The sequence below is a fragment of the Gracilinanus agilis genome, chromosome X (genome assembly GCF_016433145.1).
Source record: "Gracilinanus agilis isolate LMUSP501 chromosome X, AgileGrace, whole genome shotgun sequence".
NCBI classification, from domain to species: Eukaryota; Metazoa; Chordata; class Mammalia; order Didelphimorphia; family Didelphidae; genus Gracilinanus; species Gracilinanus agilis.
In genome coordinates this window covers 41,299,760-41,323,603 of record NC_058136.1, presented here as the reverse complement: position 1 = coordinate 41,323,603, position 23,844 = coordinate 41,299,760, and the positions used below count along the sequence as shown (strand labels likewise).

The window sequence follows — 23,844 nt, the reverse complement described above, 5'->3', positions numbered from 1 at the left end:
ACAATGATACAGACCTTCCATTTATTTATACAAAGCATAGCTCTAAAAGCCAAAGAAGCTATGAAAACTAAGTCTAATAAAGGAAAGAGAATAGCTAAAGAATTAGAGACTTTTATTTTCAAAATTATTAGCGGGCAATTCCAAACTCATCGATTTCAAAATAATAACTATAGTTACATTTCAAATATTCTGCAGTTTCAAGAGCAATATCTGGGAGCCCAATTATACTAGTCTAAATCTTTTAGACTGTATAGCAATAACTTTCATTTCAAATACCAAAAGTGGCTGCTTTCAATAATGAAACACATCAATGAAACACTGTCCTCTGAATGACATGTTAAGAAAATATTCTAAAAAGACCTGTCCCGGTCCTACCAATATCAGTTTGAGCTATCTAGTCATCTATTTTTAAATGTACAATACAGAGCTGGTAAATCAATACAAAATATTTAAATGCTATTTCATCTATAATTTACATTTAAGTATTCCAGTGTGGTTCATTTGTAAAATAAAAAAAAGGTGAAAGGAGAGAGTTACAGCATTTAGAGAACTGACAAGTCAGTGACAACAATCCACTTTGTAAAACATCACAATAGGCTTAAGTCTGACCACTCTGATAATGTGGCAAATATAACATATTTTATACAAAAAAAGCAATTGGCTAGCCTAATTAATAGTGCATGTAAAATTATAGGGGAAATAACATTATCTTCAAAGAATAACATTTTTAAGCTTCCCATCCATCCCACTCCTTGTTAGCAGAGATGGCACTTCGTACTTGCCCTTGGTCATGCAATCCACCTCAAAGCCATTTGCTATCATCACTGTCCATTCTTTGCTCCAGGCTGTGATGAAGTAAGCCCTACTTATAAAGGCCAGGCCCTTTAACTTAAGTGGCATGCCCCCACAATCAACCCTTCTCTCTAATTCTCATATTCTTTCTATTGGGGATCTTTTCTGCTAACTACAAACATATCCAAGCTGCCCCTTTTCTAAAACAAACAAACAAAAACACAGAAGTCACCTTCTGGCATTTTGTCCTAATATCATCCATCCTTCCATAGCTAAAGGATCAGGATAGGCAGGCAACCTGTGAGAGAGAGTCAACTCTCCTATGAAGACATTCCCCTTACCAATGCAGGTTGGCCCCTTCTCTGTTAATTAGTCTTAAGAGAGTTGTCTACGGTGGGGGCAGCTGGGTAGCTCAGTGGATTGAGTACCAGGCCTAGAGATGGGAGGTCCTAGGTTCGAGTCTGGCCTCAGACACTTCCCAGCCATGTGACCCTGGGCAAGTCACTTGACCCCCATTGCCTACCCTTACCAGTCTTCTGCCTAGAAGCCAATACACAGAAGTTAAGGGTCAAAGGAAAGTCTTGAACTCAGATCTTCCTGGTTCTTTAACTTACACTACCTCAACTGCCCGAAAATGCTGTTATTTAATGACATACTTTTCAATACCTTCTAATCTATATTCTGACTTTGTCAGCCTCAATTGAATTGCTTTCTCCAAGGCTATCAACATTCTCTAACTGCCAAATTGAATGGACTTTTCTTAGTCTTCATTTTTCTTCACCTATTAGTAGCATTTGACATTGGTGATTTCTCTCCCTGACTCTTTTCTCCCAGTTTGGTATTGAAAGTTTTTCAAAAGCAAGGCTCCAATCTAGCTTTCTATGCTTATTGATGTTATTTCTCTTTAAAATAGTCCATATTCCAAAATTCCATTTCTTTTCTTCATGCCTTTGCACAGGCTTCTCTCCAGCCTAGAATGCCTTCTGCCTTCTCTCCTCATTCTGTGAGCTTCAGAATCTTGAGCTTCCTTCAAAGCATGGTTGAAATGTCCCCTTCCTACATGCCCCACGTTGCTAGTACTTTTCCCTCCCAAGTATGTCTGTATTTGAGTTGTACATTTTTTGTATTTACTTAATTATGTGTGTACATGTTGTCTCCTCCATAAAATGTGAACTGTTTGAAGGCAAGAACTGATTCCTTCTATCCTAGCACAGTACCTTAGCACACCACTAAGTACCAAGGCCTTAATAAATGGTTGTTGAAAGAATTACAGTAGTACTCGTTTGCGTATTAACTTGAGCATCTATTTAAATATTCCAGGGGAATTGGAAGAGCATACTTTTGTTAATACTTTACCAGTAATTAGTTTATATTAGTGTGTATGTGTATAATATATATGTATGTCTTTTATATCCACATTATATAATTATTAGGAAGCACTCCTTTTATATATACCAGAAGGTAAAACTACCCATATGGACTAATTATGTAAAAAATGGCTCAGAATTAGTGAATTTTTTTTTAATTTAAGGGATATCCATTTTTTCCTTTTTAAATAATCTCTGAAGTAAAACATCAAGTAAATAAACTGCTTACCTATGAAACCAATTAAAAGATTTCATTATCTCTTACAAAATAGCATAATTTTCTAAATAGGCTGAAGGGTTATTTTCAATAGTAACAAGTGAAACAAAGTACTCCAAAATTCCATAAAAATAAAGCATTAAGAAATTTTGATATGTCATCCAAAATGAGAAAAGAGGGCAGAGAATAAGAACACAAAGACGACTAAAAGCCAGTTTATAGTTTAATCAGTTAGTTTACTTAAGAAAAAGCACATATCCTAAACTCTAAAATATTGAATGATGATGCACAAAATTAGATTTCACTTAAGATAAGTATGCCCTTTTACAGCCCACAAGGTCTAATTCATGATTTGTCAACTTAAAAGCACTAACTTTAAATTTGTCACATGACATTGCTCTACTTTCTTGAGACCTCATAAGATGTCCTATGATTTCATTAATTTCTATTTTAATAGAACCTTTTTGAATGATGAATTTCAAGATGAATTATAATTTATTATGGAGTTTTGGGGTGTTTATAAAGGATAACAACATTACCATTATTTCGAATGACCATGCAAGTCACATTTATGGGAAAATCTCTTCAATTTTTACAAAAACTAATTTACCTTAAGAATTCTTTACTATGGGAAAAAACCTAAAAACAATTTTAAAAATGGAAATGATATGAGAAATGGATCTTGAGCCCTTCCTCCTAAATAAAATAGCATTTAAAGATATTTGAACTAAAATCCACCTTTTTTGCTCTGAAGTGAGCAACGTCCAAACCCTTTGTAGAATGCTGTTTCATGACATCCCAACTTGTAATAAGCTGTTGATGCCATACCCATCACAGATGTGTTCTAGAAGCTAAACATAACATAAACAGCAGAGTAAGGTAAAATCCCATTCTGTAGTATTGCACAGTTTCCTAAAGTTTAATATCCTTTTATATACCATTTAGTTATGCTAATAATTCTTATGTTTTTCAAAGAAAAAAAACTTTAGCAAAATGTGCAACAGGTCTTTTTAAAAAGTGGAAGAATAGGAGTTTCACTTTACCCCTATTAGATCAGTTCCCCTGAAGGGCCATGGTGGGTATGAAATCACCAACAGCGCACAATGGAGGGCCACATCAATCATGAGTTAGTAATGTTCAATGGGTCTGGACATCACAATCCTGAAAAGCAAAAGGGATGCCTTTAAGTTACAAATGTGGGGGGAAAAATCCAAAATAAAAATGTGTTGAATTTTCTCCTATACCCAGGAAACTGGAGATATGCAGCAAGTGGCTATTATCTAAGAAGACTGCTAATACAGATGTAACCTCATTTTAGACAAACTTTCCTGCTGAAATGTTTTGTTTAAATGGAATTTTAATAAATCCACTACATTAAAAATGGTTCATTATTTAAAGAAATAATCCACGAAAATAAGAAATAATTTGAAGAAACTGCAAACTGAGTTACCTTTAAAATGTGAATAAAAGCCCCTCAATATTCTTCAAGTAAAGATTTTCATATATTAGATTTCCTCATAAAGAGGCACCCCTGTGGCACTACTTTAAAGATACCCTCAGGTCAACAAGTTTCCCTAAAAAAATCGATTTATCTAAAGAGAGACATACATATAGACATACATATATGTATATATATATAATATGCATATTAAAATATGTAGAGTGTGTGTATTAGTTCTGACTTCATCACTCAAATGAATTTGTTCTTTCCATTATCTTTCAATTGTCACATCTGACAGATTCTTATTCATTCTCATCATTCTTGACCTCTCTGAAGCATTTACTGTTGACCATCTCTCTTCTCTGGGTTCTTGTTTGCTTTTGGTTCTTACACCTCCTACATGTCTGACCATGTTGCTTTCCTGTTTAAGAAGCTCAGGTGGCTCCCTATCACCCCTAGGATGGAACAGCAAGTTTTCAGACAGGCATGTTAATGCCCAATAATCTCATAACCACCACCCATGCCATGATTTCTGTGAGTCTATTCCTGGGTCTTCCTCTCTCTTTCCATACTTTTGGTGAACTCTAACAGTTCCCAATCTTAGAGATGACTGATATCTTTTTGCAAATGACTCTTGGCCCTCTAGAACCAAGCCACCAAGCCTAGACTTTTTCTCTGTTCCTGCATCACTGCCACCAAACTAGAGACCCAGTGGTATCTTAAACTCATCTGCAAAACAGAACTCCTATATTTCCTTCAAATTCCTTTGCTTTCTAAATGCCCCATTTCTCTCATACTCTGGCTACTCCAGGTTCACAATCTGGGTCAGCCTTGGCTCCCTCACTCTTATTCGCCAATATAACCAGTTGCCAAGTCTTGTTCATTCTATCTTCCCAGCATCTCTTGCATCTATCTGTTCTCTTATCTCTGTGCACATATTCTTACCATCCTAGTTCAAGCTCTTAACACCTCAACTCCAGACTACTGCAGAAAGCCTAACTGATCTAACCTCAAATATCTCTCTCGTCTCCAATCCATCCTCTATATACCTAGTGAAGTGATATTTCTAAAATAAAGGTGTGATCAGGCCACTCTCCTCCTCAATAAGCTGCAGGGGGTCCCTACGACCTCTAAAACCAATTATAGACTCTTGTGATTGGTGCATAAAGCCCTCAACAATGTGGCTCCTGCCAACTCCCATTTCATATATTCTGCTATCCTGCCAAAGGAGTTTGTACTGACTATCCACCATGCCAAATTCATGCTCTCTTCAACTCCATCTCTTAGAATTCCTAGCTTTGAGCAAAATTCAGGCCAGTCAGTCAATAAACATGAGATAAAGCAGTTCCCACAAGGCTTTTCCTTATCCTGCAGCTGCTAAAATACTCTCCACCCCACTCCACCACATACATACATACATACATACATAAATAAATGATGGAATGTTAGCTCCTTAAGGTCAAGAACTGTTTTAAATTTGACTTAAAATGCTTAATAGACATGCCCTTACACAGTGCAGGGAGCACATTTTCCTGCAAAACATGATGTGAGGGTAAGTTCATTACTATTTTTTATCCCGATCCCCTCCAACTTCCTCAGAAAACACAGTCACTGTATTTTTGGCACAGAACAGATATGTGGATAGTCATCCTGTAAGTACTGAAGTCAAGAATCCTTTCCCTAATGCATAAACCTCCAGAGAGAACAAAGAAGAGCCCTCTTGTGCAAGTCACTGTTCAAGGATTTATACTCAATAATATTCCTTTTTAATCATACATTCTCAAAATCATGACTCTAAAGAATAACAAGCCCACAAAATCTGTCTTTCTCTGCATTTAAAATATAAATGTGGTCCCTGTAAACTATCTCCAATGCAAAGACATTTTTTGTAAGGAGACAGACATTCACAACTAAGACCTAACTTTTCCAATTATGGTTAATTTTGAAGGAAAATTAGCCCCTCTGAAGTACTTATCCATAACCATCACCAAACCTATGTGGAATCCCTCTACTAATCTAAATGTATTTTAGCTGAAGAAGAAAGCTTAGTTGCTCTGCCATAAAAACAAGGATAAAGACAACTAACTCAGTTGCAAAAAGGAAGGCAACCCATTATATTTCTGCAGCATCTTGCAGTCTTAGGAAAGGAATTAAAACATGATCAACACCATCATGATTATCATAGCACATCCACATACATGATTTCATTTAAGCCTTATAACAATCCTCTCGAGTCACCAGGGTAGATATTAACTGCATTTTATAGGTGATAACACTTCAGCAGAGAAGTTGTGACTTGCCCAAGGGTACATACCTACTAAGAGGTGAGCTGGAACTGAAACCCAGATCATCTTATTCCTGAACCAATGCCCAATACACCATGCTGGCTGTCCCTCACAACGGAACTCCTTGCACCTATTCACACTAAAAAGGATCCCTATTGCAACCAAGCTATCGGTCATTTACTTTAGAAAAAGTTGCCAATTCTAGTTCTGTTTCTAATACAAAAAGAGTTAACAATACGATATTCTTCCATATATAGCAATTCATCTAAAACACGGTTAAATAGAAATCCTTTTGAATAAAAGAAAATCATCATCCATAAAAGAACTCTAGGAATCAATTTTTTATGAAGTTGATTCTTACTGATTGTCATTTACTGAGATGGAATGACAGATCCAACATTCTATGAGGAGTAAGTCTTCCAGTTCAATAAGTTTAGTTAAGATGATGAACCTCAGATGTAGCTCTGGGATTGGGAGAAGTATAACACTCCCTACCTCCCAAGCCCAACTACAGAGGGTTTCTTTATTCCATTGATAAGCAGGAATTCAAGAAGGTGAGTAGGGCCTTCAGTTCAGTTGTTGAGCTCCATCATTAGGCTTCTCTGGAATCTTCTCCATTTTGGAAAAAGCAGACAAGGAGCCAGTAGAAGCCAACCCTAACCCAAGAAGAAAAGGAAGTGAAGTGGAAGCAAGAAGGAAAAAACCCAAATCCATATTCCAAACAAAAATAATAAGAGGCTAAAAAATAATCTATAAAGTCTCAATTTAAATATCACCAATATGAGATCTAACCTCCAACAAAAACCTATATGATAATAACAGTGGTACCACAAATACACTTTGATCTTTCTGTTATCATTCTTAAAGGTTAACTAAATTCTTAGAATTGAAATTCTTTTCCTTTAATGATAATTATTTACATGATATATTTAAAGATTACTTCTCTGAATAAAGCTCTTAACACCTCTAGAAAACAATGAGGGGGTAAAATAGGAGGAGTGATATCAAATATACCAGATGTTAAAAAAGTATGACAGATCCTATGTTTTAAATCATACTTTCCTATAGGTATTTATTTTTACTTTTTACTTTTTTGGCACCAAACTAGTGTCCATTTAAAGTTATGCTGTACTTAGGCATAGAAACTACACCTCATTATAAAGCTTGTTAGATTCTAACAACACATTCAAAAAGACAATGCTTGAGAGTTGAAGATAAATAATTGGTTCAAAAAAATTCACACCCCATTTGCACAAATATAATTAAAAAGCTCAGCCACTGAAGTGTGCTCTTTGAACACCTTGTAAATATATAAAAATTCCCTCTCCTAAATATCTTGGTTGAAAAAAATGACAAAACTCAGAATATGCTAGACTAAGAGTTGCATTTACAAAATATGCTACTTATTCTTACTGATTAAAGTCACTTAAAACAATCTATACATGATCCGTACACATTTAACACATTCCCCAAAATGCATTTTAAAATATTGTACTCAAAAGCTTTCTAATCAGCAACCCAAAAGCCCACAAAACTGGTCCAATGGCTTGCCACACTCCACTAGTGACAAACTACTTCTGGTTCAAACTCTTATCAGTTGACCTTTGTTTCCCAAGGCTCAGTACTCTTGGTGGCTCAGAAATAATCCATCGCTTAAGAAAACATCTTTATATTGTCACCCCAATAAGAGGTAAAGAAGATTTCAGAATAGGGGGATACTTTAGTAACCAGTGTCTTTTTTTTTTAATCAAACACATCAAGACACTTGACATAAGCCAATCTAGATATATACAGGGAGAGCGAGGTCCAATGTTTAAGTTTAGAATATGGTCTAAAGTCTTTATGGAAAGAAATGAGAATGTATGAAATCTGTACTGTTACCCTGAAATAGCAGATAATACATACATAAGTCCCTAAATGAAACTGAATTCACAACCTCTGTATGTGACAGTACTAAAGAGAAATTTGTGGCTGAGAAGAAAAAAACAATACTTTCTTCCTGCTGTCTTGGACTATATATATAAACATACATACATATATATACATGTATATGTATTTCTACCATCACAATTTTCTTATATAACCCTTCCATGCCTGCAGTTTTTTCTGTTCTCTAAGATAGACACATAACTGAGAAATTCTCCAGGTTCAAACATGAGAAAAATGGGGAAAAAAGAAATCCTACTCTGAGCAAATCCAAAAGCATCTCACGAAAATGCAACTTTACAATGAATTGGTTTTTTTTTTTCAAAAACAAAAAAGAAATCCTACTCTGAGCAAATCCAAAAGCATCTCACGAAAATGCAACTTTACAATGAATTGGTTTTTTTTTTTCCAAAAATGTTTCTACCATGATTTTGTCTGTATGCAGGCCCCCCCTTCTAGTTTGATAATCTCCCAGGCACTTATCTACCTTTGATTTCACTTACAAGATATCATTAAGTAGTCTTCAGAAGTGCTCTTGCCATCATCATCATCTTCCGTTTTTATAGCAACTGTAGAACCAGGAAGAGTACTGGCTGCTTGAATCACAGCTTCTGTATCTGAACTGGTTACAAGAACTTCCTCTGATACTATTGTGGGAGAATCAGCTCCTGACACAGAATCCTGGCCCACATGTTCCAAATGTCCTTCAGGACCAGTAACAAGATCAGCCACAAAAATCTGGTTAGGTAATCTAACAGTTTCTGTTATTAGGTCAGAAGTCAAAATGTGATCACTAATACCTAAAATTTCTTCAATGGCAATATCAGCTTCCAGAACAGATTCAGGAACAAACACACCTTCTGTTACAAAATCATTTTCTGTGACGATATCAGGCCCCTGGGCAACTTCAGATGCAAGGCCATGATCAAGATTTATCCCATCATCCGTGACAACATCAGAAACTAATAGAGCTTCAGGAACTGATACAAAAATATGGTCTCCGTCGATACGCGCAGTACCAGCCATTCCAGACGCTATCAAACAATTGTGAATGAAAAAAAGGTTATTTACTCAATTATAGGTACTATACTTAATCTAACAAATGACAGAAAATGCAAAAAACCAAAAACCAAAACCAAAAACCAAAACCAAGCCAAACCAAAACCAAAAAACTTTAACTTGAATTGGTTAAGCATAAAGTTTCTGCCCTTAAAAAGAAGTTACTGACAATAACTAAAATAAAATCTCACTAACTTGGAATTGGCAAGGGGGGTAGACAAGGAGCAGCAATAGTCAGTGATGGCTGAATTAAAATATTTTCTAAAAATGTAATTACATTATTTCCCAAACATAGTAGTATAAATGAAGACATGAGTGCTAATAAACAAAATGCAGCAATTTGATGAAGAAAATACTATTTACAATAGGTCTACTTTCTAGAATTACGTATCCTAAATATGAAGTACTTTAACATATAGGAATTATTGGACCCAGAAATTAAAGGCATCTTTCATTTCTCCAGCCCCTGGTTACCAAAAAACCCACAACTTATTTTAAAGCCTTCCGTTTTGAATAATACTCACAAAAAATTCAGAGGAAATACTTTGAACTTGAAAACTTTAAGTCTGACCTTGATGGTAATGAGTAAGAAATAAAAGATGTCTTTTTACCTTTTGGGCCTAGCGATTCTTCCATGTTAATTATGAATTAGTGGATCAATATTAATGAGCTTTTATTTTAAAAGACTTGGGTTTTACAAGCACCATAGTCAACACAGCTTTTTAGTATTAATATTCTATGTAAATACAAGCATCCAATAACAAAGTGTTTGGTATAACAAAGATATGTCCATGAGGTACCTGAGGGTGGGGGTGAGGGGAGAAATACTGCCCTGCTTATCTAGTTACAAATTTTTTTCACAATGAAAAATATAGTACATTAAATGTTTTCTCCAATCCCTTCCCATAGGAGTCATTCTCCATAACAAAAAGTAACTTATTGAGCACTGTCGTGAGCAATTTTCACTATCACTATCATATTGGCCCAACTATAGGACACCCTTCTAAAATGTTCTTTAAAAGGAAAAAAATATATAGAAGTATACACTAAAAAATAATACAAATTAAAGGCCATACTCAGGTTATATACAAGCCAGATTGAGGGAAGAAAATGAAGAAAGGAGGAAGTATGGCCCAGGTTCAGACCAAAATGGTAACTCACTGTTTAATTTAACAAGTTAGAAAGTGGCTAGTGGCTACCAATGGCACTTTGAACACCTAACTCCCAAATCTCCTTTCAGTTTCTAGCCCCTTCTTCCAAATAGTAGACTGTTCCAAAATACTAGTGCTCCTGTGGGACTTTAGTGTTTTTATACATTTCTAGAAGAAACCAACAATAAGGATTACACAGACATTTCACCATTAGTGAGTCTACATTAATGAGATTTTTAATTATTTGTCTTTCAAATAACATGAAAAATGCCCCTCTTCCTCATAAAGCTGGCACTTTCATCAGTTTAAGTACTTTCCTCCATTTATATAAAGATGCAGATCTCAATTCTAAGACTTAGTAGATCATCTAAAGTTGCTGGGGTCAATCTGGAGCCTTTCCAAGCTTTAGCTAGACTGGTACTCAAACAACAGTCACTGGAGGCTGAGCTTGGTAGGAACTGCTAGAGTTTATGTTCTCATAATACCTTTGAGAACCCAGGGGCACCTCCTTGCCATAGAGAGGAATCAAATGAGGACTTTAGTGGTGAGGTATGATTATTATATCTAAGTAAAATCCTATTATAGCAAATCCTATTACAACAAAGGGGAGAGTAATTTAATCTTAAAAACGACATTAATCATACATATGAAAGTCTTTAACATATAAGACTTGTTGGACCCAGAAGTTGAAAGCATTTCATTTCTTGAGCTCTCTGGTCTAAAAAAGTTGATTTTAGATTTTTTTCTTTTGAATAAACCTCTGAAAATTCAGAGAGGGGAAAAAAGCACTTTGAAATTAGGCAAAACCACAAAAAAATGAAGGCAGTTTGGAAAAAGGTAAACTCTTCTTGGACCTTTTAATTGTGTAATTCTTGCTTTTACATGCTATCTTATTTAACACTCACAAGGATCTTAGGAAATAATAAGAATAGTGCCTGTGTTCCATCCATGGGGGATGATTTGTGCAAAGACATGGGAATAGGAGATAGAAGGCCAAGCATGGGGAACACCAGTTTAGCTAGAATATAGTATGCAAAGGAAGCAGGAATCAAACTGTGAAGGGTTTTTAATGCAAACCAAAGGTTTATATTTTATCCCAGAGGCAATAGGGAAGATTCTTGGGGGAGGAGGGGGAGTGACCAAGTGAGACTTGAGCTTCAAAAGGATTATTTTCATAGCTATGAAGGAGATAGATTTGAGGGGAGGGACAAGCAGCAAAGAATCAATCAGGAAGTTACTGCAATAGTCTAGGACAGAAGGGATGAGGTCCTTGAACTCAGGTAATGGCTATGTGAATGTAGAGAAAGGATTGGTGCTTGAAGTGTTGTGGGGAAGCAATGGACAAAAGACTGGAACTATAGTAGTGAGGGAGAAAAAAGGAGTTGAGAATGACTGCAAGGACAATGATTATTTTTCTAAGGGGGTTAGTTAGGAAGAAAAGTTTTGAAAAAAAGATAATGAGTTAAGTTTTTGGCAGGTTGAATTTGAGACGCCTATGGGAAACCCCAGAGGAGATGCCTCTTTCACCAACCACAAGGGCAACTAATATAAATATATAGGTTTAGAAATTACCTGCAGAGAGATAACAACCTATGAGAGTGGAAAACAAAGATAGGAGGTATGGAGAAATAAGAATAAAAGAGGGCCCAGGAGAGAGTTCTGGGGAACACCCTGAGTGAGAGAATGATGAGAGCCATGGGAGAAGATTAAAGGAATGGTCAATAATGATGGTCAAAAGCTACAGAGATCAAGAAAGATGAAGACTGAGAAAATGCCATCAGGGTCTAACAATTAAGAGAATCTTATCCAGTGCTTTTTCTACTAAACAGTTTGTTACTTTGATTCTCCTTTTCTCCTTCCAAATACCCCACACCTAAAATCTCCAACTACTCATCCTAACACAGAAAGGTCAAAGAGTCTTAAGAGGAAAGGGGCAGAAGCACAAAACCAAACAAGTTTGAAATACTTCTTTTCACTTGCTAATTATTCCCTTAGTAAAAGGTTTTTTGTATCCCCAGGGCCCACCAGTGCCTAGCAAATTTGGGGGTAGGGTTGGGACTAGATTTCATCAATGCAGCAACTCCCTCTCTCCATCCATTCTCTATAATTCATCTACAATTTAGAGATGCCTGGTGTTAAGAGATTTAGTGAGCACAAGCTTATGCAACTAGTAAGACTAAGGGGCAACACTTAAACCCTAGTTCTTCTTGATTCAAAGGCCCTCAAGGCTCCCTCTCTTTTAGGCACTGCTGCAGCCTTTGTACTTTAAGAAACAAAAAAAAATGATCAAGACACTCCTCTTCCACATTAAAAAAACAACAACAAATTTAAATCATGATACATCTGATTGAGTAAAAAAAATTAACCTACTAGGGCAACTAGTATTTAGAAATTACCTACATAGAGATAATGATTTATGGGAATTGAAAACATAGATGGTATGGAGAGATGAGAATAAAAGAGGGCCCAGGAGAAAGTTCTCAGGAACACCTTGGGTGAGAGAATGATGAGCCAGAAAAGAAAACTGAAGGAAGTCAGTGATGATGGTCAAAAGCTACAGAGATCAAAAAGGATCTGAGAAAGAGCCATAAAGGTTAAAAAATTAAAGAGAATCTCATGGAAACACCAGAATTTCTGCAGTGTAATTCTAGAGAACTCACACTTAAGACCAGCATATTATCAGGGCAAGAAAACTCCCTCCACCAGGGTAGGCCACTAAACTTCACACGAACTTTCAGGCTTAGCCTGAGGCACTGAGCAATTAAGGGGCTTGCTGAGTATAAAACTGCCAAAGGGTCAGAGGTGTAAGAACTCCCAATGTTTTAAGTGTTTGTTTGTAGACCATGCCAGGCTATGGAAGCAGAAAAAAGTCAAGCTAAAATGTTAAGAGAAAAAAAATGAAGAAAATCAGTTGGAAATCAAGAAAATCCCACTTCCAAATCCAACTGACCGCATTCCTCAACTTTTTAGAAACACATCTATTATAAAACAAATTAAATCTATACATTAAATTAGGCACAAAGGCAGGTTCTTTCCATTGTCTTAATTTTTCTTCTCTTATAAGTTATGTGTCAAAATTGCTTAGTTACCCTCCTTTAAGGGGTTAAGGTCTCTCCTTCCTCATGCTCCTGGAGGTTAGTTTCATTTCTTTAGATGTCTGCCAGAAATGAGGGTTAGGGTACTGGATCTCACCTAGTAATTTCGGATGACTAGGTTGAACCTACAGTTCCCAAATCTATTTGAGTATACACAGGTATAGCTCAGAGCTGACTCCAATACCCTGGTTCACGTAACTAGATCCCTTGGAATTCTCCTGGAACAGTGGTTCTTAACCTGGAGTCTATGAACTTGCTTTTAAAATATTTTTGACAACTGTATTTCTACATAACTAGCTTCCTTTGTAATCTCATGTACTTTATTTTCTGCATTTAATTCACCAGTCTACCAAAGAAGTCCAAGACCCCAAAAAAGATTAAGAATGCTTTTCCTCCAGCTAAAATTAAGTCACAGACAGGCAATCACTGGCTGAGCAAAAGTGGACTCCTCATGCCTACCCAACAACTGGATCACTTAAGAGACTAAGTAAACGGGGTTCTTTTCACTCAGGTGAAAACACTCAGTTGTTTTCTAGAGAAAACTTGAGAGTCTAACAAGTGGGATTACCATTCTATAAAGGGCAAGAAAACTCAAGGAGTTCGCTTAGGTAGTCATAAGAATTAGGCCTCATTTTGAATGCTAATATGTAGTTTGAGCAACTGAAACTAAATATATGTACAAAGTACACTCCAGGCCATTTCCCAACAGTTTTGTTGATAAACCCTAAGGAATTGCTTAAGATAGGTACAAAGAGGTTAATTAACTTACATAGTTCACAAAGATAGTGTCACAAGTGTGACTCTGGGCCCAGGACTCTATCCACTAAACTGGGCTGCCTCTGAAACACATGATTAGACCTGATTAGATGTGCCATTTGCTCATTACTAGGGACTGGAACCTGGTATTACATAGATATGTTTCAGATCTTATCCAAGGAAGCTTAAGTTACTTAGGTTCCAAAGACACAATGGATTCAGGAGTCTTATGTGATGGACTCTAAGGACTTTGTCATGCTGAGCTCTGAGGGCACACTTACATTGTTTATTACAAAAAAGCATATCTTTACAAATTTGTTTAAAGCTATCCCTCCTAGGAGATAAGATGTGAAGTCCTGAGCTTAGAGTCAGAAAGGCTTTGGCTTCACTCCCTTCTCTGACTTTAACTATGTGACCCTAAGAGTCTCAGGAAACTCCCTAGGGCTCAAGAAATGATTGATTAGAATCAGGAAGAGATTTCCTCATACAAATGAAATTACAATTTTTTGTAGCATATTCATATACCTCTAGACAGAAATACTTCCCCTCTATCCCCCAGAACACACTTCATATTTTAACCACACCTTCAATCTCTACTAGTGCCCCTCAAGCCCAGAATTTCAGGATTTGGTGCCAACTCTAGGGTTCTCTGCTCCCATTTTCAGGATCTATGATTTCTTCACTATGTTCCTTCCACTGATGTAGATTGCCACTACACTCCTTCATGATTTCTTCACTATGTTCCTTCCACTGATGTAGATTGCCACTACACTCCTTCCCACAGCAGATGATTTTTAAGGTGTCAAATGCCTCACCAATCTAAGGCTGTTCCTCAGACAGATATGGTCCATCATCAGACTGTAATCAAAGCCATTCTATCTTAAGTTCTGCTGATATAGTCTCTAAGAATCCATGGTCACCTCAATGATAAGGCCCTTCAGATTAAGGAAACTTTTAATCCTACTGTCCAAGGAGGGAGGAAAGTGGATGTATGAAGAGGGGTTTTGAGCTGGAGCCAAGGTTGGTTAAGGCAGCTAAATTTATATATCCTAGAGCAATGGTGGTGAACCTTTTAGAGGGGTGGGTGATTGTCTTCATGTGTGCATAGAGAGGGGGAGGGGAGCAGCTCAGCCCCACATCCCTCTGGCTTTCTATTAATGAATTCTGGTGAACTCTGTGCTGGAGCAATGGAGGGCATGCCCACAGAGAGGGCTCTGAGTGCCCCTCTGGCACACGTACCCTAAGTTCACCACCACAGTCCTAGAGTGGAAAGTGGAAAGGAAAGTCCTCTTTGGAGAACAAGGAGGGCAGAAGTAAAGACTGGGACTGTAGAGATGAGAGCAAAGTGTCTGGGGCAGAACTAAATAATGAAAGAATATTATGCTCTGGGAACAATTGTGTGTGTTGGGACTGTAAATGCTAATGAAATTCAGAAAGGGAGAACTGAAACTCGAGTTCACTGCATCTTGGATGGAAAAAAGAGAGATGATTTATCCAGTTCTCTAGACTCTGGTGGTGAGCCTGTCCCTAGGACTTGTGCTCAACTTAAGAACTTTAACATGTAGACCTGTCCAATAAAGAAAATGGGCTGCCTCATGTGATAATAAGTTTCCTGTCAATGAAAGTGTTCAAGCTGGAGCTGGATGAGCTTTTGTCAAGTATGCAATGCTATAATGGAGATTTCCGGCACTGGGTTTAAGGCTGGACTAGATTTCTAAGATCTCTACCGTACTGCAGTTGACTTCAAAGGAGTTTACTATGGGGACGGAATTTTTCTACCACTGAGGTTGGTTCCTTGCTATCAATGTGAAAAAAAACAGTCTAGACAGTCTTAACAAGATAACTTTAATATGGGTAAAGTGCAAATTAGATTATAGCACAACCACATTGATCAAGAGGCAGCAAGGCATAGTGGAGAGAATGTTGGACTTGGAGTCAGGAAGACCTGGACTCAAATCCTGCTTCCAAGCTTGTGTGACTGTGGGCAAGTCACTTACCTCTCTAAGCCTGTGTCAAGTATAAAATAGGGATCAACATTTTCAGCATCCACATCTAAGCAGGGTTATGAAGATCATATGAGACAGTGTATGTAAAGTGCTTTGCAAACTTCAAAGCACTAGAAACACATCAGTTATTATTATCACAATCTTACTCCCACCTATCCAAGACCATTTAGCCTGACAAAGTTGCACATGCTGGTCCACCCCTCCAATCTCTTTTGTGAAACCTAAAATGCAACGAAAGGCCTGGACATCAAGCCACAGTGGTTTACAAAGCAGTAGTCTCTCCCACTCTCTCCTGCAAGGGCTGGGACTCTCCAAAGACAAGGATGATGTAAGCTAGCTTTTTTCCTAATACAGTGTATGCTCCCAGAAGACCACAACTGCTTTTTCTATTGCTTTTGCAGGCTCCTAATAAATGCCTGTTGACTGAGAGCTAGGCTTAGAGACAGGAAGTCCTGGGTTCTAATTTGACCTTCTGACACTTCTAGCTATGTGACGCCAGGCAAGTCACTTCACCCCCACTGCCTAGCCCTTACCACTCTTCTGCCTTAGAACCAATTCTAAGACAGAAAGTAAGGGTTTTTTTTAAATTAAAAAAAAAAGCCTACTAAATTGAAGATGGGATTCCACAGGGCTATTTGGATAGAAATTGGCACATGTAGATCCAGACAGTGCAAGTTGTACTTATATCTCACAGCTTAAAATTACAAATGTTAAGAAAGGTTGTAGATTTTTAAAACTGCAACCTCTATTGTAGAAACAAAAGAGAGAGAAAATACTACCAGAGCATCTCATAAAGAACTATTTTTTAAAGTTCCAGAATTCTGAGTACACGTTACCGCTAATGTTGAATATTATTGCTAACATTTGCAGAAAGATAATCCTTTTTTCTTTAAATATCTATAAAAATATTTTTAAAAGGTCTACTGTGATCTGTTTTTAATTTCTAAGGGACAACTCTTCCCAGCATAGCACATCAAATATATACTAGCAATCAATGGGAAAATCAAATTAACTTTACAAAAATTCATTTTAGAGCAAAACTTTCCTTATTGCACATTAATGAGGAATGCCTCTGAATTTAATCAAACATAGTCAGCTAACAGGAAACAATTGGAGATAATCCATGATTATCCAGAACTGGCTTCTACATGCTGTAAGATTCCTTTCCTTAACTGTCTCACTCTTTTATTTGCCCTATATACAAAAAATAGACAAATGAAAATTGCCTCTTTGCTCCTTGTCAGTCTAACTGCTCTTTAATCAAAATTTATAAATGGAATTTAAAACAATATAAAATGCTGAAGCATATTAGAAAGGAACTAAACATTACCAATGCAAATGAAACTTAACTCCAAGTTACTGACCAGGAACCAAGAGAAAACAAATCAGCAAACAATCTTTACAGTAAGGTTTTTTAAAAAAGTAATACAATGGAAAATTTTTTTTTCAGAGAAAGCCTAGGAAAAAACTAGAAGGACTAAATTTAAAGAATAACAACAATGAATATAATAAACCACTAACAATTAAATATACATTTGAAAAATCTTACCCAAGCACCCTAGCCTATAACAAGGCAGAAGAAAAAGAATAATTAACAAAGAAATGAGATGCTCTTATTCTGATGCCCTCTAGTTCTGGGAAAAAAAAATGAATCATCTGTGGGCTCTCTTTCTTTTGCCTCATATATAGTTGTTCAGTAAGAAAACAGTTCAGGTTGTTCGTTTCACACTGCATAATCTTATATAAATCTTTTCATATTTTCTTACATACTGCAGATTTATTGTTTATTTTTATGGCAGGGTTAAAAATTCTAATATCAACTATTCCCAAAGATAAAAATCTTATTTTGGGCTCCACACAATCTCTATTAGAGCTTCAGCTAACTAAACATTCTTTCACCATCAGTCTTTCCCCAACAACAAAAAAGGGCACTTAACTATATACTAAGCTAGGTACATTAAGAGGACTCTAAAAACACACTGCCCCTATCCCCTGAGAGCAAAGAATTTAGTATAAATTGAAAGCTGTTTTATTTAATACTGTCTCCTCAAAATCACCTCACCTACGAGTAAATAGTAGCCACTTCAAGTTTAATTGGAAAATTAACAGAAAATAGCCTTCCTACAACTAAACATAGGACTCATTTACTGGTGATATTTAGGATCCATAATCCAAGCTATAAATAACAAAAACAAAACTCTAATATATACATATCAAGAGAAGTTTTTAGAATTTACCATATTCTCTACAACTCTAATTTTACTTTAAGTGATACTATGAAAATACCATTGGGAAATCTAGAAACTCTAGGCCAAATTCAGAGTTGTTGTGACTTTCAATACTCAGGACTATTTATAGTGCCATGAAAATATGTCAAGATAAAAGTTTTACTTCTTTGGCAGCCAAAAGGAAAGAAATAACTATATTTTTTACAGGGATTAAACCTGAAGATGGTGAAAGAGGATATAAAAGGATGGTTAAATTGAACTCTGAAAAAATCATCACCAATATTGGAATTTTTGTCCCTACAAGGAAAAATCTACATAGTGTAATCACCAAGTAGAGTTAAGTTCTACAGTCAAGTGAAAAGATTATATTAAATCAATCAATAAACAATTTAAGCACATGGAAATTCTCTGCCAGGGTTCTAGACACAAGCTGGGAAGTGGTCTTTAGAAGCATTTGAGGAACCATAATATTAATTTATTTTATTCTTTACTCTGCTACACTGACAAGGTGAGAAAATGCAGGGTGAGAATGTCCTGACGAATTCATTTCCTGACACAAAGAGTTTTAAAAACTACCAGTTCAAGTCTCTGACAGGCATGCAAATACCACCTATGATGGCTTTTTTTCCATCATTTTTCTATTTAGCATCAAGTCCTCCATAACTCAGGCTCATAAATTCATAGCCAAAAGGGACTTAAAGGCCATCCCACATCCCATTTTACAGATGAAGAAAATGAGTTCCAAAGTCATTAAATGACTTAATAGGATCACAATAACAAGTAGTACCTTGAACCTAGGTTTTCCTGACTCCAAGTCCAGTGCTCTATCCTAATTACACCAATGTCTTATTGATACTCTAGGCCAGGGGTCGGCAACCTTTTTGGCCTTGAGAGCCATAAACGCCACATTTTTTAAAATGTCATTCCGTGAGAGCCGTGCAGTGCTCACAGTGCAGCTCCTGTAACAGCGCCTGAAAAAAAATGGACTTTATGGCTCCTGCAGAAAGAGCCATACGTTGCCAACCCCTGCTCTAGGACCTAACCCCTGCTTATTCGCCACTCCCACACCCATCCCAGTCTCCATAACTCGCTTCGTCAACTCGGGTTCCACAATTCTCTCCTTTTAGGAGCTGTTTCCCATTATTCTCCAAGCCTACTATTCAGTTATGTTCTCTTCATTTCTATTCACTCTTCTATGTCCAACCCTACTATCAATCTCTTGTTCAAAGGATCAGTAATCTCTAGCAGGAAGAGGTCAGGCCTTCTCCTTGTAGAGCAAGGGCTTCCCTAAGTTTCACTGTCTTTAAATGGTTTCTCATACTCAAATTTAGATCCAACTTCAATTGAGCCTCCTCAACTTCCCTCACAGTTCTCCTGCTTACTAGATTGTGCCATCCCATCTCACCTTGAGTCTCTGTCTAGCCCCATAATCCCTCCTTGCCTTTACCCCCAAGTTCCACATCACTTTCCCTAATTGAGATCTGCTTCCCTGTAAAACTGAGGAACACCAAAAAGTAGCTGATATAAGAAGAAAGGGAGTAGAACTTGAAGCTGAAGGATCTTAGTACAAAACCTGGTTCTACTGCTCACTACTCAAGTGACCTTGGGCAAGTCATTTCTGTTCTCTGGGTCTGATTCCTCATTTGTAAAATGAAGTTGAATGAGGTCACCTTTAAGGTCGTCCCCCCCCCCCTCCCCGCTTGATATTCCAATTCTCTTGCTTCTACTTATTCAGAATTCTTACAAGTGCAACATGGCTCTTCTGCTGATTTTGAATATTACGAATTTAAAAAATTCTATTACACAACCATAGACTTTTATATATTTTTCCCTTTAAAAAGCACATTCCTCAAAAAGCCTCAAAAGAAAAGTAACACAAGCACTGTCATCCTCATTCTACAGATGAAGAAATTAAGGCTCAAAGTAAATGACTTGCCCAAAAGTCACAAACTGATTCATAGATGAGATTTGAACTGCATCTTCTAAGACCACAACTCTTTTTTTCTTTCCTGAAAACCTATGGCAACTTTTGCGAAAGTTCACATTGAAATGACCATGGCTTAAAGAGTCTGTTAAAAGGTGTCCAGCACACAGAAATCATTCAATAAATGCTTGGTGAATTGAATTCTTACCAAGGAAATAAGTGAAAGATTGATTTCCCTCATATTTCCTAGCATTTCACATGGGAAGAAAACTTCAAAGAATACAGCAGCCAGAGTTACAGATTACCACACAGAAACCATTTCTCAGCAATCACTGATGGAAGCAATCACCCTCCCTCCAACTTTTTTAAACAATACACCTTCTTAAGAGTATTTGAGAAAAGCAATTCATCAAGCATTTTACCTATGCAAGCACATAACATAAACCTCAAAAATGTGACCTCATTAAGCAGTTAATGATTCAGTTTAACATTTCACTTTCTAAGCAAATATACAGCACAATATTCTTAGAAATTTCCCAAAGACCCAGCACACACAAACACAGGAAAAGACACTTTAGCAAAACAAAGACTAGCTCTGCTTAAAAATAGTGCATGTGGATTAGAGAAAGAACCACTGCTCAAAGCAACACTTCAAATTTATATTTAATAAGTAATTTTTAAAAAATGAAAATGTTTTACCCAAATCCTGCATTGTTACAGTATGGGGCCCTTTGGATTCCTGTGGCTGCAATCCAAGACTTCCACCACCTGGATCCATACTGGGACTAAGTTCATTCGCAAATATCTGTAAAATTAAACAGAATATTTTAAATACATGCAAATATCACACTAGTTAGTGTAGTGGATAAAAAAATGTCAATTTACAAGTGTCTTAACCAAGTGTGCAAATCACAGAGTGCAAAATAATTAAATGAGATGCTGTGTGGCAACTTCCTAAAAAATGAGAAGGAAATATGATGGCAAATCATTTCATAACAAGAAGGAACCTTAATTTTCCAGCATTTGAGTTTTGGTGAAAAATTTGATTTAAATCCCAGCACATAAAGAATTCCCAAAGAACAAATTGTGAGAGGTGTAGTATTAAGTAAACTCCATCTATCCCCCTTCCTCCAGATCCAAACTAGTCTTATCAATAGCCAAAATAGCCATCACACAGCTGAAGATCAAGTCTAGGTTCCAGATATTTTACTTAACTATAAAGAAATATGCTCCATGGCTATTGGGAAATAAATGTATAGGGACAAGTTCAAGGATTAATCTCCAGTGTGCTTTTCTGGAGTCACTCCTCAGAGACCTCTGAATAAGTACCAGAAATTGGTTACAACAGAAGAAAGGAAAATGGTTCCCTAGGATAATTTTTACAAAAACCTCCTTGGGACTCTGAGAGTCAGTGAGGACTTCTAACCTTCATTCACTGTACTTTACCTTCTCCCTATTACAGGACCATGTTTAAGATCCTTCGATTTGGTCCCAGAGCTATTCTAGCCTCCTTGGGTTCTGGGAACCAGTAACACTTCCGATTTAATTCCACCAATTCTTCTCTTCTCACAAAGTTTGAAGTCTCATGAAACTGCTTTCCTATATTTAAGAATGTTACTAGCTATATCACAAACACTTAGGACGTGGTTATTTTGCTTTAGCTGTTTCTACTTGAAAGTCTAGAACTGATTTCACATTAGCTATTAAGGATATATTAAACACCTAGTCACAAAAGCAGCTATTAGTTATTCAATCTAATTAAAAATATATATACACATATACTATGCTCATAATCCACTATTTCAAAATGAAAACAATACTCATGTACAACAATTACTCTCTTATTTTGACTAATTCCCCCTTTCTTTGTAAAAGTTTAAGTAATCACCTAAGAAAAACTTAATGAGGATTTTATCTTATTCTTAGTACATGTCCTCAATTAGAATGAACTATACTCGACAGAACAAGAGATTACAAAAATGTTTTAAAAATCTATCATAGCCAAATGGAATTGGTATCTGTTTTCCAATTTATTAAAACAGGGGAAACTCTCAAGAGGCTCCTTAGTAATCCCTATAAATAACACCTTATGAGTTATACACATAGTAGAGCAACAGAAAGTGAACAGACCAGTAAAAAATGACTACACACAAGAAACTAAAATCACAAGTTCTATTAACAGTCCCTCCTCAATAGCCCTTCTTCAAATATAATATTCTTGTTTCCAGCCATGCAAAATGAAAATTGAGAGGACAGTTCAAAAGTCACCATTGTCAGAATAAAACAAATGTGGATCCCCATAAATTAAAATGTAGTTGGATGCTATTTAAAAAAACAACACTTCTGCATCAGAATAGCACAACTGCTGCTTTGTTCATTACTTAAGTATTCAAAGGAACACATTATTATAATAAAAAATCTAGACCTTAATTTCTTTTATTTGTAAAAGTGATCAAACTTTGGATAACTACCTTCAAAAAATGTTCTGATAAGCATTGTACAGTAGTTTAGAGGGGTAAATTTTTGTTAATTCAACAGTAAATTGCATAGTTATTTTTTTTGTAAAACATCAGTCATCAGGCATTATAAGAAAACGTTCATCTTTATACTTGAAAACCCAAAATTCTTGCCCGTTTCAATAAACTCTAAACTGCCAACTTTGGTAAGGGGTGCTGTGGAGGGAGGCCTAAGTATTTTAAATCTCAGTTTTGAGCAATGGAAGTTTTCCACAGACACACTCATCTATTCCAACAAAAATATCTTGCCAGATTCACTTAGGACTTAACCACCTGATCCATAATTAAAGCAAAGTCTTACTGAGACATTTCTGAGCCATATTAATATGTTATCTTTATAAATAAAAAAGGGAACCGAAGATAAACTTTATCCTTGCCAAAAGCCCAGTGTAAATATTAGGGTAACTACATAAACTGGAAGACTTTTTTGGAACGGGAAATACTAAGTTCATTAACAAGAAATCAAGTGTGAGAATCGTAATATGTTTAATCGTTGGAAAGGGCTTCCCGTGGGATTCTCTCATTAGTTCATCTCACGGAACCAAAACACCAAGTAAAGGCTTCTTTTTGGCTTCTAAGGGGCCCCAAATAGGTAGAGCAGAGCCTCCCCTCAGACACTCCACTTCTCCACACAGCCAAGAAAGGAGGGGGGGGGGGCGCCAAATCTAAAAGAAGGCGGGAGAGGGAGAGAGACAGAAACCGAGAGAGATACAAAACCCCGGCAGGCTGGGGTTCGAATTCAGAGTTTTTCCAATAGCCCAGATTCCCGAACAGTCCCTTTCCCCCCACCAAGACAAAATTCAAGTTTGCTCCGGGGCAGAAAGCATGCCACGTGTCCCTTTGTTTATTCCTAATTCACCTCAGCTCAGCAGCGGCCACTAAGAACAGGACTCGGAGAATGTGGGAGAGCGCGCCCAGGACCAAGCACAAGCACAAGCACAAGCACTAGCACACGTACACCCCTCCCCTTCGCTTTGCTCCCCGCCCTCTCTCCCGCCCATCTCTAATGCCGCCTCCGCTCACCCCACGCGGGCCAGCCTCCGCCTCCGCCCCCGCCCCCGGTTCCTCTTCTCCCCTCCCC

At 36.9% G+C, this 23,844-nt stretch overlaps 1 protein-coding gene across 1 annotated transcript in view; it reads right to left on the bottom strand.

The window, feature by feature from the left end:
• ZNF711 (zinc finger protein 711) overlaps positions 1-23,844 on the bottom strand; it is a 107,206-nt gene that overhangs the window by 12,671 nt on the left and 70,691 nt on the right. The window contains exons 12-13 of the mRNA XM_044682812.1: positions 20,947-21,052; positions 8,532-9,062 (exon numbers count right to left, since the gene is read on the bottom strand). Of these exons, the coding sequence (XP_044538747.1) occupies positions 8,532-9,062; positions 20,947-21,052 (637 nt within the window). The remainder of the gene's footprint in view (positions 1-8,531; positions 9,063-20,946; positions 21,053-23,844) is intronic.